General features: G+C 42.9%; 1 protein-coding gene across 1 annotated transcript in view; it reads right to left on the reverse strand.

Moving 5' to 3' along the window:
• PRKAG2 (protein kinase AMP-activated non-catalytic subunit gamma 2) overlaps positions 1 to 13727 on the reverse strand; it is a 186969-nt gene that overhangs the window by 100208 nt on the left and 73034 nt on the right. The window contains exon 3 of the mRNA XM_068145964.1: positions 12492 to 12771. Coding sequence (XP_068002065.1) covers positions 12492 to 12771 — 280 coding nt within the window. The remainder of the gene's footprint in view (positions 1 to 12491; positions 12772 to 13727) is intronic.

Genomic DNA, 13727 nt, shown 5'->3' on the forward strand with positions numbered 1-13727 from the left:
GCTGCCTTTGTGGATGACAGGGCAGATAGCAGCGCACAGGCACACAGGTTACAGCCAGCATCTTTCCCTGTTCACTTCCTCAAAACAGACCAGGCCTTAAGCTGAGGAGAGGCTTCTGGAACCATGAAAACTCTTTTAGTCATGACTTAGCAATGGATTGAGCCAATCACACCATTTGTACCCTGTAAAGTCATTTGAAAAAGATGTAAATTACTATCATGGATGTGCAGAACTTGCTGTACAGGTCTCTAATTTTTACCTGTAAAGTTTCAACTTGCTTTTGGCTATTCTTTTGGAACATCTCTTCACACACTATTCATTCTTAACACAGGGGGCAAAACTTCCTCCTCTCCTTCCTCTCCTGTCCCTTCTGAACAGCTTATAGCAACTGATAGGCACATTCCAGTCATAGATTTCATCCCACCAAGTTTCAGGAATGGCCACTATGTTGTAGCTTTTCAGCAGCACATCCACATCCTCATTTGACTGCTCTTGCTCAACCACAGCATCATACCTGTTGTTCATTCAGAGGTATGTGGTGGGGTGAGATGGACAAGCAGGGAGTTGACCTGCTGCCCTCACCATATACTTGCCTCAATTCACTCTCCATTTAGGCTTCATTCTGACAGGGACTCCTTCATCCTGGGTACTTTTCAACAGGTGCTCCCATTTCTATTTCAAGGAGGTCTGCAGACTCTGGCCCCACCAACAGTGTTCAACCTCCCTGATGCTCCTTAGCCTTTCCACTTCCTCTTGCTAAGAGCTCACTCTTCCCTCTCTGAGGGGGAAGCTGTGGACACTCTCTGTCTCCCTGCACTTTTGCCTTTGCAGTTTTGCCACTTTGGGAAGGTTCTTCCAATGTGATCCTCTGCTCTGGAGCCCTCTACCGAGGTGACTTGGCTTGAGTGGTGGGTACATCTGGCATTAAGCTGCTGTCATCACCCTTGTCCCTGCCCATGCTGGCTCTCAGAGTCAAGGGTGCCTAAACCAGCCTGTAAAAACCTATCAGTGTTACTGACTGAATGCTTTTGTTACTGTTACATAACACATATTTGTGGAAAAAAATACTCCATCATCACCTTGGCAGCTGGCAGTAAGGCCTGGCAAGTCTAACACTCATCTTATTTGCAAGAGTGTCACTGGAGCAAAAAATATTAAAACCTCTGTGCTAACAGACACAGAAATTATTGCCCCAAGCTACACATTCGTGTAAATCAGCAAGTTGTTTCCAGTCATAATAGAATACCAATAGAGAAGGGGAGGAAGGAACACTGAAATGGGTCTGAATATTGCATTAACAGATGTTGGTTTCTCTCTCAGCTCTGCTAATGGGCAACTGCACAACCAGGGATTCACTGTGACTACCTGTGTCCAGGGAAGAGGCTAAGAAACTTTGGGGGAAATGAAGTGCCAGCTTTAGAGAGAAACATGGAAGCACAGACCTTCCTAGCTGTGAACTCATCAAAGGCTTTTCCCTCAGAACGTTTGCAAGACATGAATGTGCTGTGTGCTGCTGAGCCTCTCACCTGCTGGATGGATGAGACACTAATTTTTAAGAACTTCAGTGACATCAGGAATTTTCTTTCTTTCTTTCTTCCTTTTTTAATGCAACCATAAAGTGGCAAAACCTGTCAGTGGGGCTGGCAGTAGCTTAACACAAAATGTTGATGTTGCCTGGATACTGAATCCTGCTCCAGTCTAGGATTTGCCTGCATGTCTGCATTTGACAGCAGTAACTCCTTGGGATTTTAGTTTTCCTTTAAAATTCTGAAAGCTATGCAAATATCTCAGATCCCTCCTCCTCTCTCCTCCCTCGCTTTTTGGCTTTGTAAAATGCAAACTAATTCCTTGACTGTAGTAAAGCTATAAATAAGAAGCTGTAAAAATATTTTTTCTAGCTTTCTTCTTCCAAGGTTAACCTTTTCAGTTACATAAGCACTTTACAAAATAGCATGGACAAAGTGTATGAGAATCTGTTAATGTGATTAAGACTTGGCTCCTTCTTTATTGCGCCAGTATTTTATGCTTTGCATTTGCTACTGATGAGGTTCACTCAGCCATCTCTCTGTGACCTCCAAAGCAGAAGGCATCAAGACTGAACACTGCTTTTTATGGAGTGCTTACAGTAAATCATTACTGGTGGGTATACATGGAGTCTTGGGGGAAAGAAAGAGCATTATTAAGTACCTGCTAATTTTTCATTGCAGTGAGTGCATTCCAGGTTTTCACTGATGGCAAATTCCCAAGGGAAGCAAATTTTCCCCAGTCTTTCCCCTTACTGCTGTCCCTCTCCCAGCCTGACTTGTGTCTTAGTATTTGAAGGAAAAGTTCTGGATGCCATTTAGTGTTCTATTATCTTTTATGGTAAAGAATTTGGAAGGACTTCAGAGAGCACTTCAGGCAGAAACAGAACCAAGACCAAAGTGCATAGACAAAATACAGCACTAAACTCCTCTACCTGGCAGCTAGATAACAGAGAAGTTAAAAAATCCATAGCAGATAATTTTTCCAGTCTGGTCCTTGACATGGTTCTTAAGTGAGGAATGATGCACAGTTATCCCAGTACTTTGCTGCAGCAGATTTTGCACCCTGCAGGGTTATTTTTCCAAAGGAAAGTATGTGCTGTTCAGATACTTTCTTTAGTTCCACTTGTTTTGTTTACTTAATAATATCACAGGCTTTGAATACAAAAGCAGCTAATGCTCTTTCAATACTCTCATCCCAAGCATCAGTGCCACAGTCCTTAATGGAAAGCTACAGCTCTGACTATTTCTCTAGATTCACAATAACTCTCCCTGCTTGTCTTCCCTTGCTGCTGAAAACCCATATATTTTTCTACAGACTGGGCTTCTGATTCAACAAAATCTAGACAGCTGTACAAACTGATTTGTGCTAATCCCCACCATTTGCTTGAGAGACTTCCCTGAACACCAGCAAACATACAAGTTGTCAGATTGGTGATAATCCTCATTACTTACTATTTATGGTTTTGAGGAAGGAAGGGTCATAATTAGGCTTTTGTCAGTGTGAGTGCCTTTGACTGCATTGGAAGTAAAGGCTTTCCTTTCATTTGAAGGACAAAATCCAATGCAGTAAAACTTAGATCCTCATGTAGGAAACTGCTCTTTATTGTCCACCACCTTCCTTAGGGGTGAGGAGAAAATATTACTGAAATTAGTCAAAATATTTCCCTTTTTTTTTTTTGTCTTTTTATTTGTTGTGAAGAAGGTCTCTTTTTTTACTTTCACCTCAACTGGCTTATGTGTCTCAGCAAGGATTCATCCTAGTACTTTCAGGCACTCAAGTCTGGAAAGCCTGTTCCATGGTATTCAGAGCCCAGTGGTCCAGTCTTCCCTGTGTCACTCTGAGAAAGTCAGATGTAGTAAATCAGAAATGCTTAAACACACATTAATACAGAGCTTTATTTCACAGAGGTAGAAGCCACATTTTAATTAGCTCTGAAAGGAGCTATACTATCTTCTAAAAGATTAAAAGAATTCAGCTAGCCACTCATCTAAATGGTCACGCTAACTCACCTTCGAGGCTCAGGCTCCTAGAACAGTTTAGGCCAGTGCTGCCTTGCTGAGGACTCCTAGAGCAGCTGCTGTTTGTGCTTCCTGTCCTTCAGAAATCTTTCAAGGTGCACCTAACATGGTCAAATGCCCCCCTTCCCTAGCAAACATGAAGCAAGTAGGTACTTGACAGAGGCTTTAAACAAAGAATAAATCGCAGTGGCACTGTTTGCCACCTGAAGCTATTAACTGCATTATCACAAATGAGATTCTTTCACACCTTCTCCATAAAGTCTTGCTCTCCATAGTGGTTAGATGTGGTTTCTATTTTGCATGGATTAAAGCCACTTTTGGCACAGTAGAGGAATTGGAATAACTGCATAACTGCAAGCAGCACCATTCTGTTGGACTTGTAACTCAGGTTGCCCAGCACAGTTCTCTCACCATTGAACAGCTCTGTGGAAAGACTGTGAACATGAAGAGCTAGGGAAGTCTTATCCTGAGGTTAAGCAAACAAATCTGACACCAAACTTTCTGCCCAGCTTAGGCAGGTGATGAGGCAGGCACATTCACAGTGACCCTGAAATGAAACATCCAGCATCTGCTGAAGAACAGATGATTAATGGTTTACCTCCACATGCCTTCCCCAGCCAGAAATGAATTGCACTAGAGTCCACACATTTGTCAATGCAATTAAATGTCTATCTTGGTATTGAGTGTCATATCCTGACCTGAGGCCAATGTCCCCTTGCGACAAGGAAAGAAGTTGGTTTCCTGAACAACTGCTGGAATTACTGCTGTGACACAGGCAGGAGGGAGGGATGCTTTTAGCTCCCACTGTTTGAATGGGCTTAAAAGCAAACAAATCAAATGAAAACATAACAAAAGTTCCTTAGCATCCTGCTCAAAACCTAAACCAAATCTCCTCAGGCAGGCAAGGCAAGCCCCACCTCTCCATGCACAAAGGAAGAGCAGCAGGATGCCCACAGGAGGGCACCTACGTTTCACAGTCATGTAAAGCTCCCAGGGGGATACAGTTTGGGCTGGCACAGTGTCTAGCTTAGCTACTCACACGCATTTGTCACCGCAGTCCTCTGCCACACACCTACATGGGCTTTTAGAGCTGCACTTGCACTGTGGGCTCTGAGAGCTGTCAGCAGCAGGAGATGCTGCAAGAGGAAAACTACAAACAACCCCCACTGCAAATCGCCACAGCCGCCTGCCAATAAATCGTGCTTATAGGAACCCTGAGGCAAGCTTCAAAATAATTTAACTAAGAAATTGAGGTGTTTTGATGGTTGATCATCAAAGACTCCAAGTACTTGTTTTGCATATCAAGTACACACAGATTAATATTCTTCATAATAAGACAAGAATTATTTTAAGGTAGAATCTTCAAATGCTGGGTGAGCTGACAGACAAGGGCACAGCAGAAAGCCTGGAGAGAAATAAGATCATTCCTTAAAAAAATAAGAAGGTAACAAAGCTCCAAGCAATCTACAATCCATTTGTTTGTTTTAAAGCTGAAATTAGAAAATTTAGATTTCATTAAACAGTGCCCCATGCTAGAACCAGCCATCCCTGCTGGGAGGGGAGGGTGGTTAAGTTTATTGATCCATTCTGGAGAACTCTAGCGCAGGGACCATTATAAGCTCAGGGATGCCTTTAGGTTTGTCATTTGTCAACTACCACTGCTGGTTTCAGGATTGCCATAAATCATAGAACATTTTAGGTTGGAAAAGACCTTTAAAATCATCAAGTCCAACCAGTAAACCATGTCCCTAAACACCACATCTACACGTTGTTTAAATACCTCCAAGGATGTTGACTCCAACACTTTCCTGGACAGCCTGTTCCAATGATTTACAGCCCTTTCAGTGAAGAAATTTTTCCTAACACCTAATCTTAACCTCTCCTGGCAAAACCAGGTCTCACCAGAGTGGAGTGGAGGAGCAGAATCAACTTGCTGGTTACGTTTCTCTTGATGCAGCCCAGAAAAAGGTTGGTTTACTGGGCTGCAAGTGCACATTGCCAGCTTACCTCTGGCTTTTCATCCACCAGTACCCCCAAAGTCCTTCCCTGCAGGGCTGCTCTCAGAAGCATGTTAACTCACTTGGCTTTATGGTCAATGGGAAAACAAAAGACATAAGTGAAACCAGAGAAGGAATCTAGTAATCCGCTCAGTAAAGTGGTGGAGCCCCTGCAATAGTTTACACTGGTGATCATCAGGGCTCTTCTTCAAGATGCTTTCAGAGTTCCAAAGGTTGCATGAAGCAAAGGCTCATTTCCGCAAAGCCCATAAGCTGAGACAAGAGAGCAATCTACACCTTGCTCTACTGACTCTCACAATGCACAGCAATTTACCATTGGGGTTTATTTTCTTTTTAAAACCAGTGCTTTCAATCAGTCCAAGCTCAGTCAAAACTTAACAAGGGCTATGGAAGAGCTACAGGCTGCTGGATTTGAGCCTGGGGTTTAACTGTCCTTTACTTGCTCTACTACACGTACTATATTCCCTGGTTTTCTGCTTTCTGATCAGGTTCTTTCCTTTCATATTTTTCCAGATTAGAAAACTGATTGACTCAACATTTATCACATTTATTCAGCCCATTTTTGAGGCATTTTCCTTGAACTCACCATATCAATAAAGCTTGGATCTGATACCTTAAATGATTAATAATACCTCAGACTCTAACCACATATCAAAAGAGGCTGGATGCACAATGCATTTGAAATGAGACTGTGACAAGCATTTGCTGAGACTGAGCAAAAGCAATACACTTAACATTAAATGTGTGAACAAACCTATGAAAGCAAACAGCATTTCTGCAGCACTGATAACCAAATACTTGCTTAGGGATCAAATTCTGAAATGATTGTTCTAAATGGGACACAGACGCCTAAATATGTTTGGAAAATCTGCTCCTACATGTATTCCTGACTTTAAATTGCAGATAGTTTAATGAAATGCAACCCAAACCCCCAAAGGAATTGCCCACAATTTATTCCCAAATTATTTCCTATGATTAGACAGCCTGAAAAGTGTTCACTTATAGCATCTTCCAGAGTTCAAACCCCAGAACAGATATAGAAGATGGGAATACACCTGGTCACAGGTCTGCCCCATATGCTGCAGATGAAAGCTAGGGACTGAAAAACTCTTTTTTCTTTTCTTCCATCATTCCATCAAAATCATTAACAATTTGAAGATAACCTGAGAAACTCTTCTTGACTAGAAGGACTGATAAATACTATAAAAGCATGCTGGATGCACTCCACCTATGCAGATAACATTGACCATGGCAAACAAATGTGGAACAGGAAGCACGCTGAAAGATCTCTCCAAATAAACCAAGACCAACCACCAAAGGCACATTTTAGCCAGAAAAATCATCTGCTGTTGACAGCGGATGTCGGTAACTGGCAGGAGAAATGGTGCTGAACGTGGCTGGTCTCAGGCCATGCTAAACTGTGTGCAGCACCAGCTCAGCTGCAGCTGTGCTGACAGATGCTGTCTGCAAAAAGTCATTTTTCTAGTGCAGATGAGACTGAAATGAACAATGTCAGCCCCTCTGTCTGCCTCTGCACTCAAAGCAAGCTTGACAAATTATTAGATGGTTTTGCACAGCAACACTGGAAAATAAATCAAGACAAATGGCTGTGCTCCTTTCCTAGGTTTTATGGGATGACCTCTGTCTCAAGGTGAACATGGACCATGCAGTCCCATTCTTCCCCAGCCTGCTCCTCTTTTCCTGTATGGCAAGGGTAGTTATAGGAAGAGATCAAATCTGCTTCGTAGTCTTTCCTTCTGACATCCCACCTGCCTCCCCATTCAGAAGGCAGGGGGCTGGTGAACACAGATGCAAAAATGAAGATGGAAGTGGCCTTAGCTATTCAGCATCCTGATGGCAGGTTATAACTGATGGTTCCCTACAGCTGTAGTCCAAAGGCTGTGAGGGTCCAAGACTATGGGATAAATGTGTTGATTTAGCAAAGAAAAATCCCAATACAGGCTCCATCAGCTGTCACAAGGGAGGACAGACTGTTGTACAGCACATTTTGAGGGAAGGTACTCCTAAAGAGTAATGGTGGGAAATAGCTTGAATCAATGGCACATGAAATGCCTGCTCCCAGCTGCCAATCCTCTCAGACTAAAATCCACTTCATTGCATGTTGTTATCTAAATGTCACAAATATAGAGGACAATCTTGGGGAATGAATTTCAGTTTAAAGAAGAAAAGTTGTAGCACAGATCAGCCACTGTCAGAAGGTCTTCGAGGGATCAGAGCTCAATGTGGCAACATGAAGCTGCAGGATTTTCCACATTTCTTCCCTGGCCTGTTGCAAATGAGAGCTACTTGCTCCATCTATGGGTAAAAATTAGTACAGTCATAAACTTTTCTTACAGAAGAGATAATCTAATCTCCAAGAAAATAAATAATTACCGTGAATAACATATAAGAAAGCCTTTCTGTGCTGCATCTTGCAGCCTTCTGAAAAAAACTACTGTCTGGTGCCTTGTTACTGGAGCACCGGGAGCCCTCTTTATGGATTGTTTTAGGCACCACAGTTAACAGTATTGAATTTCAAAGGAGAATAATTACTGAGAAGATAGAAAATTAAAGCTCTGTGTTGAAAGACTTTTCCTTCCTCAAAATCAGTGCAAATTCACTGTGATTCCAATCTGGTCAACAGCTTCAAGGTGTTTGAAAGCTGTGTAGTTTTTGATTCAAAGTTCTCTAAGCAACCTTTAATTCTGAGCTAAATTTATCTTTTGGTCCCGTCCACCACAGCCCAAAAGTTTAGCTCAGAGGAAACCTTTTAATTGATTTCCCATGCTGTTAAAACTGGCAACAGCATCAATGTGTCATGAGTATTGCTGTTACTTGAGCTGCTGGAGTTGGAAAGGGAAGCAGGACTGGAAAGTGCCCGGCTGCCCTTCAAATGGGGCGTTCGGCCCCATGGAAAAAGCTGCATTTTAGTGATTTAAGTTTCATGCAACCATCTACTTCAAACATTCAGGGTAATTGATTTTAGCCCATCTGCAAGGGTAGCTCCCTGATTTCCACCCATGAGGTTTTGAGCAAACTTTAGACAAACTGTGAAGTGGTTTCATAAAGCAAATTTTGAAGTCATTTTTCACAGCACCTCAAAGTTCAAGTGGCACCTCTTAATTTGTGCTTTGCTCCTGCTGTCCCTGATAACCATCTAGGAAATCAGCATCAGTTCTGCCAGATACAGGTCACAAGTGCTGTTCTACAATTAGAAAACTCCAATTTACTAATTTTTTTTTTTTTTTGTGGGGGGGCACCTAATTGTCTATAAATAATTGAAATGTACTTGTTCAATGTTCCACGGCTGCTCGAGCACCTACACTGCTGGGTAGAATGTGGGTACTGAGGTCTGCATCTCAGAGAGCCAAACCTCCACTTGCAGAAGGTGTTGGGGAGGTGCAAGATGGGCAGTACTGGAGGCAACTGCATCTACCGAGATTCATAGTGGTGGGGAGCAGGATGAGAAAGTCATCTGCACCACCTCAAAGCCAAGCTTAAGTGATCCCAAATCCATATTCCATTTTCTGTTGTGGGTCTAACTGTGCTGTTGCAAAGAAAGTCTCCAACAAAAGAGAAATTCAAAAGCTGAGAATTGCATTTCAAAGCACTTGTACAGAAACCCAGCACACAAAGAGCTGGCTTGGATTTTTCTGTCATGAACATCCCTAACCAAAGGGGCTACAACAGTGGCCAAGCACACACCTCACCCAGAAAGGTCCATGCAGAGCTTGAGGTAGATTTCTTGCCTTTTCAAAGGTAGAATGATGGACATGAAGCCCAAATAGCAGTTTACTGTTTTGAAGCTCTACTTCCAAAATACATGACATGGTTGACATGTTGTGAGAAGGTATTTTTCCTTTCAGGGCAAATAATTTGTCAGATCAGAGCCTAGGGGTTGTGATCAAACGATGAACTGGGTTAACCAAAGGGAGAAGACCCAAAGATGAGCTTTTGGCTACTGCCAAAACAAGTGACACAGTATTAAAGATGAGCTAAAGCTTTAAACTCCCAGCCTTGAGTGGAAAATGTTTTAAATCTCATGTCTGCACCCCATTTGCCATTTGAATAACATCCTACCCTGACCATTGACGCCCTTTCTGAACTGCGTATATTCAAAAGGCAAAATAACTGAGCTGGGAAAAGAGCAACTAGTTGGGAAAGCAAGTGCTGCAAATACCACACATAGCCTTTAAAATGAAAACAATCTAGGAAGAAGTTGCTTCCAAGAAAAACAAGGAATATGCAGAGTAACAGGTTAGTCTGTGTTTTGAACAATGCGTGGGAGGAGGAAGTGGAGGGAAGGCTGGGTATGTTACTTAAAACAAACACTGCACATACTTCCCCCACATACTGCTCCAGGATGATAGGCAAAGGAGTGCAGCACAGCCTCATTTCAAGTAAACTGGGGGGACAAAAAACTCCCAAGCCCCTCTGAACTTCTATCTAGTGTGGGGTTTCGTTGCTGTTGTTGTCGTTTTGGGTTTTAAATTGGACAACGCCTGGATAAAATATAGGTTTGCTATAAAGCCAAAAGGCAGGTTCTAATGCAGAGTTTCCCAGAAGAGCCACAGTTTCAGAACTGATAAAGTAACCTAAGTGCCACTCACGGGTATCCTGAGCTGCTTGAGAAAATGGGATTGTTAGTCACGTAGGTTGTGACAATTTTGAGCAGTGAAGCATTTATGCACCCTCAGAAATGTGAAGCCACGTGGTGGTTTAGTTCTTCTCACAGCTCTTCAGCACAGCATCTGTGCAAAGGTTAGAGGAGTGTCTGAGAAGCCTTGTCACTCAGGAAATGCTGTTCAGGCCAGAGACTGTTTTGAGTGGGATGTCATCAATTAACTTAGTGTTTTGCAATACACAGGGTTATTCTTTATTTGCAAAGTAGCAGAATGCAAAAGTTTTATTTGTGAAAAACGGCATAACACAACAGAAATGCTAACTTGAGAACTTCCTGAAGTCATCAAAATATTTGGTTAAATTAAATTTCACCAAATAGAGCAAATTCTAGGAATGTAGTACATCACTAACCTGTGTTTGGCACACTCTGAATAAAATCTACTTTAACGTGGCAGTGAAGGGTATGCATTAGTCTCCCCCTAGTTATCTGCATTAGTCTCCCCATAACAAACCAAAGTGATGTGAAAGCAGACAGTAAGAAATGGTCTGTTTGGCAAAAAGCTGCAGAATGGGAATAGTTATCAATTTAAACACCAGTTTTAATCATCACACCTTTCCAAAAGGCTCTCTCTCATGCCTGAAAACCAAAGGACCATCAGTACCCCAGCTCAGCCCAGTTCCAGCAATCCTCTCGGGAGCTGCAGGATCTTCTGTTAGCTCAAAAATAGAGTGGCTGTGTTCCAAGCCTGTTCCTGCGACAGTGATGTGACCTTATCAAAAGGGTTTTGCTGACTACTGGAAGATTCCTTTATTTAATATTCAGTTGTACCTAGCTAGGACTAATCAGTACTGTTTGCTTGGATAACTTGCTTTAAAAGTCACAAGATGACTTTGCTCTGAAGTGTATATTGCTGTTATTCACACACTCAATCTGCAGCATATTGCCTATGGAGTGTTTAATCCTATATGGACTAGCAAAAAGAGCTTAAATGCACTTGATTTATTGTGAGGCTTGCAAAAGAGCAGAGCTTAAAAAGCATACTTGAGCTTCAAGCAGAGAGGAACAAATGTCCTTGAATAGAAATGGTGCTTGGAGTCTACTTGGAGTCTTTCAGAAACACTGACTCTCCTCCTTTCAGTCTCCTGAAGGTCTTTCAGAGAGAGGAAAAGATTCCCTTTCAATTAAGCTGCAGCAAAACATCTGACAAACATAAAGCAAACCTCTCTCTGTGGGTTTGTATAGCTGTGTTGTTGTGCACAAAAGTCACTATGAAATTACTTGTTCTGATTAAAACCAAGAAGGTGCCCCTGTGCCATTTAACAGTCATTGAAAGCTACCAGTACTTCGCAGGAGACACTGAGTCAAGTGTAGGTGTACACATCACCAACTCTGTACCTGCATTGCCACAGAAGGTTTGACAATTTCTCACTGACATTTCTTCTGTTTACAGGAGTAAAACTTACTGTGGTCTGACAATCCAGCATGTCCAGTGGCAAAATACTGTTCCTCTCCTTCTGTAGCTCTGTTCCCTTCCCATAGCCACTAACCCCTTGCTTAGACCAGGTTTGGTTTGCAGACCAGCATTTGGAACATTGATTCCACAATAAAGTTTTATAATTAAAGTCTGTTCTGAATTGTGCTCATTTCTGACTCTTACAGGTCTGTTAGCCCACAGGCTGCTGAAGAGCTCAAATTTGTGTGTGATACAAAGCAGGCAAGTGCTCTGCACTATGGAGGTCTATGATGCCTTTCATATCCTGGCTGAGGAGTTCAAACACTCCCTTAATGGTTATTTGATTGGAAACACATATCATTTACTTCTGTCCAGTAAAGGTCTCTTTTTCCTCCTACATCAGGGCAAAGAAATAACAATTTAAAAAACAGTTGAAATTCTCTGTGGGCTCTAGAGAAGTAAGTCACCTTTAGCTCCTGAGATGATGTCCTTTCTGTGCTCACCTCCACCTGACTCATGAGCATCTCCATCAGTTTTCAAGCCCCTGTGCTGACATCCAGCCAGCCTCAGCGTAACCACCCAGAAAACTCCCACTAATGTGGATGCAGGATGTCTAAGCCAAAGCTTTGAAGCGTGATTTCCCTCCTCAGCCCTGTGTAGGTGTTTGTAGACCTGCAGAGATCACACCCTAATGGCCAGCACGTCAGAAACCCAGAACACATGGTCAGTGAAAGCGATAACAAACAATTAGCACATGCCTCATCTGCACTTACTTCACTACCGCAGGTAAAGAATGGGCCAAGCCCAGAGGTACCGTCTATCTTCCTGAAATAACATGAGCAATTTCTTACTTTTTCTTGATCTGGAGAAAAACTTGATGCCCCCAGGAGAGGTAGACGGGTTAGAACTGGGGGAGGACTCTTTGGAGGAGGACCTGAAGATCCCACTGAAGCTCATTCGACGTGGGGAGCGTGGGGGAGACTCCTGGTAGGGGAAGGGGAACACTGTTTTGGGTGAGCCAGGGCTATGTTTGGATCTCACAGGGGCAGAAACAGGGCTGGAAGGTCGATTCTGGAGCCCTTTTGAGAAAAAGCCTTTTGAAGGGCTGCCAGCAGAGTAGCTGTCTTCCACCTGAGGAGGAGAGGAAAAACAAGATACAAAAAAATTAAAAAGATTCAGTTCAGCATGGGCCATCAGAATCTCTGAACTTGTCTAACGCAGCCAACTTCTGTTTATTCAGCTGGGAGATTAGCCAGACATCACCTTCCCCAGGATCTGCCTCCATGGGCATGTGTGTGCCACCTCCCTGAGCTCTGTGCTGTCCCTTGCTGTTAAAGATGCCCAGCATTTCACCAAAACCTTCAGCATGTGTGCATACATTTCATTATCACACAAATAATTCAGGCTTCTCTTTTACTGCTTTCATTGGTAACACAACCCTCTGCCTTCCCCTGACAGCTGAGGTGACTGACATGGAATTTATTTAAGGCAACGAATGATCATCAGTAAGGAAATACAGTGTCCCAAAGCCTTCCTCACGAATTTAAGCACCCATCTACAGTTCTTACACCTCCATCACAAGGTGAGACATAGCACAGTGCACAAGTTCTCAAGTACCTGACAAGTCTTTACAATGCTGGCCATAGGCAGAACTGTGGGATTGCAACTCCAGTCCCAAAATAGAGGAGCCATTTTAGCGTGGTGATGTTCCTGCTAATTAGCACAGCCTCCATGTTGGGTATGAAATGTCTAACAGCTGTATCTCCTCTGGGACCTGTGCTGGCTTTCCAGCTAGCCTGAGTATCTGTGCACAACACAGTGCTGCACTGTGCAGGCTCACCCAGCAAGGGGGCATAAAAATCCAGAAAAACAAACAAACCAAAAAAGAAGTGAAGATTAAATCCTCCCCACATACAGTTAACAGCAGCTGACCCAAACATCTCTGGGGGATTTGCTTGTGACTGGGCTATACACAGAGTTTATTTCCTTCTGGATGGGCAAAGTTGTTCTATGCATATGAGGCTGCTTTTTCAGCTGGGGACATTGCTCATGAATCAGGGGCTCTGTTCCTGGCAAAAGGCAGCGGT

The sequence above is a fragment of the Melanerpes formicivorus genome, unplaced genomic scaffold (genome assembly GCF_026170545.1).
Source record: "Melanerpes formicivorus ecotype bairdi unplaced genomic scaffold, bMelFor1.0.p_v2 SCAF_13, whole genome shotgun sequence".
Classification (NCBI taxonomy): Eukaryota; Metazoa; Chordata; class Aves; order Piciformes; family Picidae; genus Melanerpes; species Melanerpes formicivorus.